The sequence below is a fragment of the Cariama cristata genome, unplaced genomic scaffold (assembly GCF_000690535.1).
Source record: "Cariama cristata isolate BGI_N322 unplaced genomic scaffold, ASM69053v1 scaffold7917, whole genome shotgun sequence".
NCBI lineage: Eukaryota > Metazoa > Chordata > Aves > Cariamiformes > Cariamidae > Cariama > Cariama cristata.
This window is the reverse complement of record NW_009626022.1, coordinates 50,713-53,109: the sequence shown is the minus strand read 5'-3', so window position 1 is coordinate 53,109 and position 2,397 is coordinate 50,713. Positions and strand designations below refer to the sequence as shown.

General features: G+C 38.5%; 1 protein-coding gene across 1 annotated transcript in view; it reads left to right on the top strand.

Moving 5' to 3' along the window:
• Window positions 1-552: 552 nt before the first annotated feature.
• CCDC149 (coiled-coil domain containing 149) overlaps window positions 553-2,397 on the top strand; it is a gene marked incomplete at its 5' end in the record, with an annotated part of 16,645 nt that continues 14,800 nt past the window's right edge. The window contains one exon of the mRNA XM_009703844.1: window positions 553-697. Coding sequence (XP_009702146.1) covers window positions 553-697 — 145 coding nt within the window. The remainder of the gene's footprint in view (window positions 698-2,397) is intronic.

Sequence of the window (2,397 nt, the reverse complement as noted above, 5' to 3'; positions counted from 1 at the left end):
TATATAAGAGGCAGAGCCAGATTCTAGTTACAGAAGTTAATGATACTAGTGAACTTCCTGATGTGGTTGAGAGGTACAAGCTCTAAGCTGCAGAGGAAGAGTTCATGGGTGACTGTATTTTCACATCAGTCTTAAATAACCTGAAGGATATAATAATTTTAAAAAGTAATATAAAATATTCCTTGTGGGCTTATGTTTTAATGGAAGTGGGAGAGAAATGACTGATTTTTACCAGTCTGTAGGCCTGTAGAAGAATGAGTTTGTTTCCTTCTGAACAAAAATAATTTTCCAAAAACAGAATTAAGTTAACATAAGATGTGTCTGCCTATACTTGTTCTGGCAATTGCTGTGGAATAACAATCAGCTTAGAAAGCCACCATCTTTATGCTAGCTAGAAATTATATTTCTGGTCTTTTGGCTTTGTTTGTTAATCGAAGGAAAAAATATGTATTCATTTAAGTAACAAGAATAGTTCTTTAACGCTAAGTAAATGTTTGTGTCACATCTCTGTGCATGAGAAGCCAAAACTCATTTGTGTTTTTAACATTATAGTCCAAGAGTTGTTGTCAGAGGATCATGGATGTAGCCTACCAGCCACACCACAGTCCATTTCAGATCTGAAATCACTGGCCACTGCATTGCTGGAAACTATCCATGAAAAAAACATGGTCATACAACACCAAAGGCAAACCAACAAGTAGGTAGCATGACTTCTAAGTAAAACAGAACTTACCAAGCTATGGAAAAGTCATAGTTTTGGAGGAGTTTCAGGGAAATGGGAAGGAAGATCCATTTTCACAGAAAATTCATTGTCATTGCTAACTGGTGGGTTCTTTAGTTTTTAAGATCAGGTATGTGTTCAGCGAAAAATTGCATTTTCAAAGTAAAGTCTGGGTTTGACAGGGACCTGTCTACGTGTGATAGGCAAGGATTGGTTTGCTGCTCAGGTTTAAGACAAACCATAATAACACAGTGGGGACTTCTAGTAGGTGGTCTGTAGGGATGGCTAAAGAAAAGCTGATGGGAGGAAGGGCACCCTTGAACTGGAGGACAATATATGTGATAATTGGTTGTTAATGTAGGAATTTGCTAATCAACACTGGTGGGAATAGTATATTTTGCACCTAAGAAAGGATCTGAAAAGATTTAGTGTAATGTTTCTCACAGGCTAGCGGTATGTGTGTTGTACAAATGATAGAGGTTGCTCCTACCTATAGTACTTTGCCAAAGGTTGTGGGAGATAAACACAGTTGGATTGCTACTATGTGGTATTTTTTTCAAAATTCTGAACTGAACTTTCAAGGAGAATTTGTTTACTCTTAGCTGTTCTACTCATCAGTAGACTTCTTTGTGTCTTGTGCAGCTCCTATCATGGCAGAATATAATAATTTTTGACACATTTTCCTACATTCTGATATTATTGTCCTTCTCCAATGTATGAAAATCAGAGCTAGGAAGTGTTCCTTGATCGTCTTTTTTTTTTTTTTTTTTTGTAAAACACTGACTCACTACTGGTAATCAGAGGTTATTCAGGCTTCTCAAAAGCACATCAGGACCAGATGCCAGAAGCAGCCAGACATCTTTCATGAAAGGAAGGAGTAGTACTGAAGTGAACTCTATTGCATTAGAACAGATGATTCATTTTGAAAATTGATAACTCTGATACTAGGCAGGCTCCATTGCATAATTCTTAGTGATGTGGCAACAGAAGTGGAGGAGTAGTTTATAGCCGCTCTTAATACTCTTAAGAAAGCAAATGCCTAATCAGCTAAAGGGAGGCTAAAATGGTGAAAATGTAGCCCAGATCTAACTGAGGGCAGCTCAGTCAATTAATGTCTGCATGTCATGTAATGCAAGAGGAGTTCCTGCGCTCTGCAATGCTAATGAAGGGCTAGCACCTGCTTACTCCCTTCTTACTGCTAATGTAACATCAGAAGGAAAACATCAAGAGAGCAACTTTTGTTATTCCAGGTATAACCAATCCTTGCCTTTTACATCCTGATGTTGTATCATTACCTCATGTTCTAGTTTGCATACTGTTGCCTATAACTATAGCAAACTTCTTTCTTAATTTTGTGTCTCTCTCTGATCACATGCAGTCTCTTGCATCTCTCAAATGTATCATTGTGATGATTACTTCACTTTCTGATACCACTGTCTCTCCTTCCAACTATTGAGCATGGATTTTCTTGAGATAAGCCTTCACAGGGAGATACGATTCTTCTGTTTGCCCAGCTGGTCATATATAGCCACAGGAGGAGAGATTGGAGGTGTGCACAAACTAGTATTCTGTGCCCAGTAGAAGATCAGGTCTTAAAGGGAGGTGACAGTCCACATCTCTCCCAGGTCAGGAGTGTGCTCAGAACTGTAGTGTTGTGTTGAGTTCAGGATGTTTCG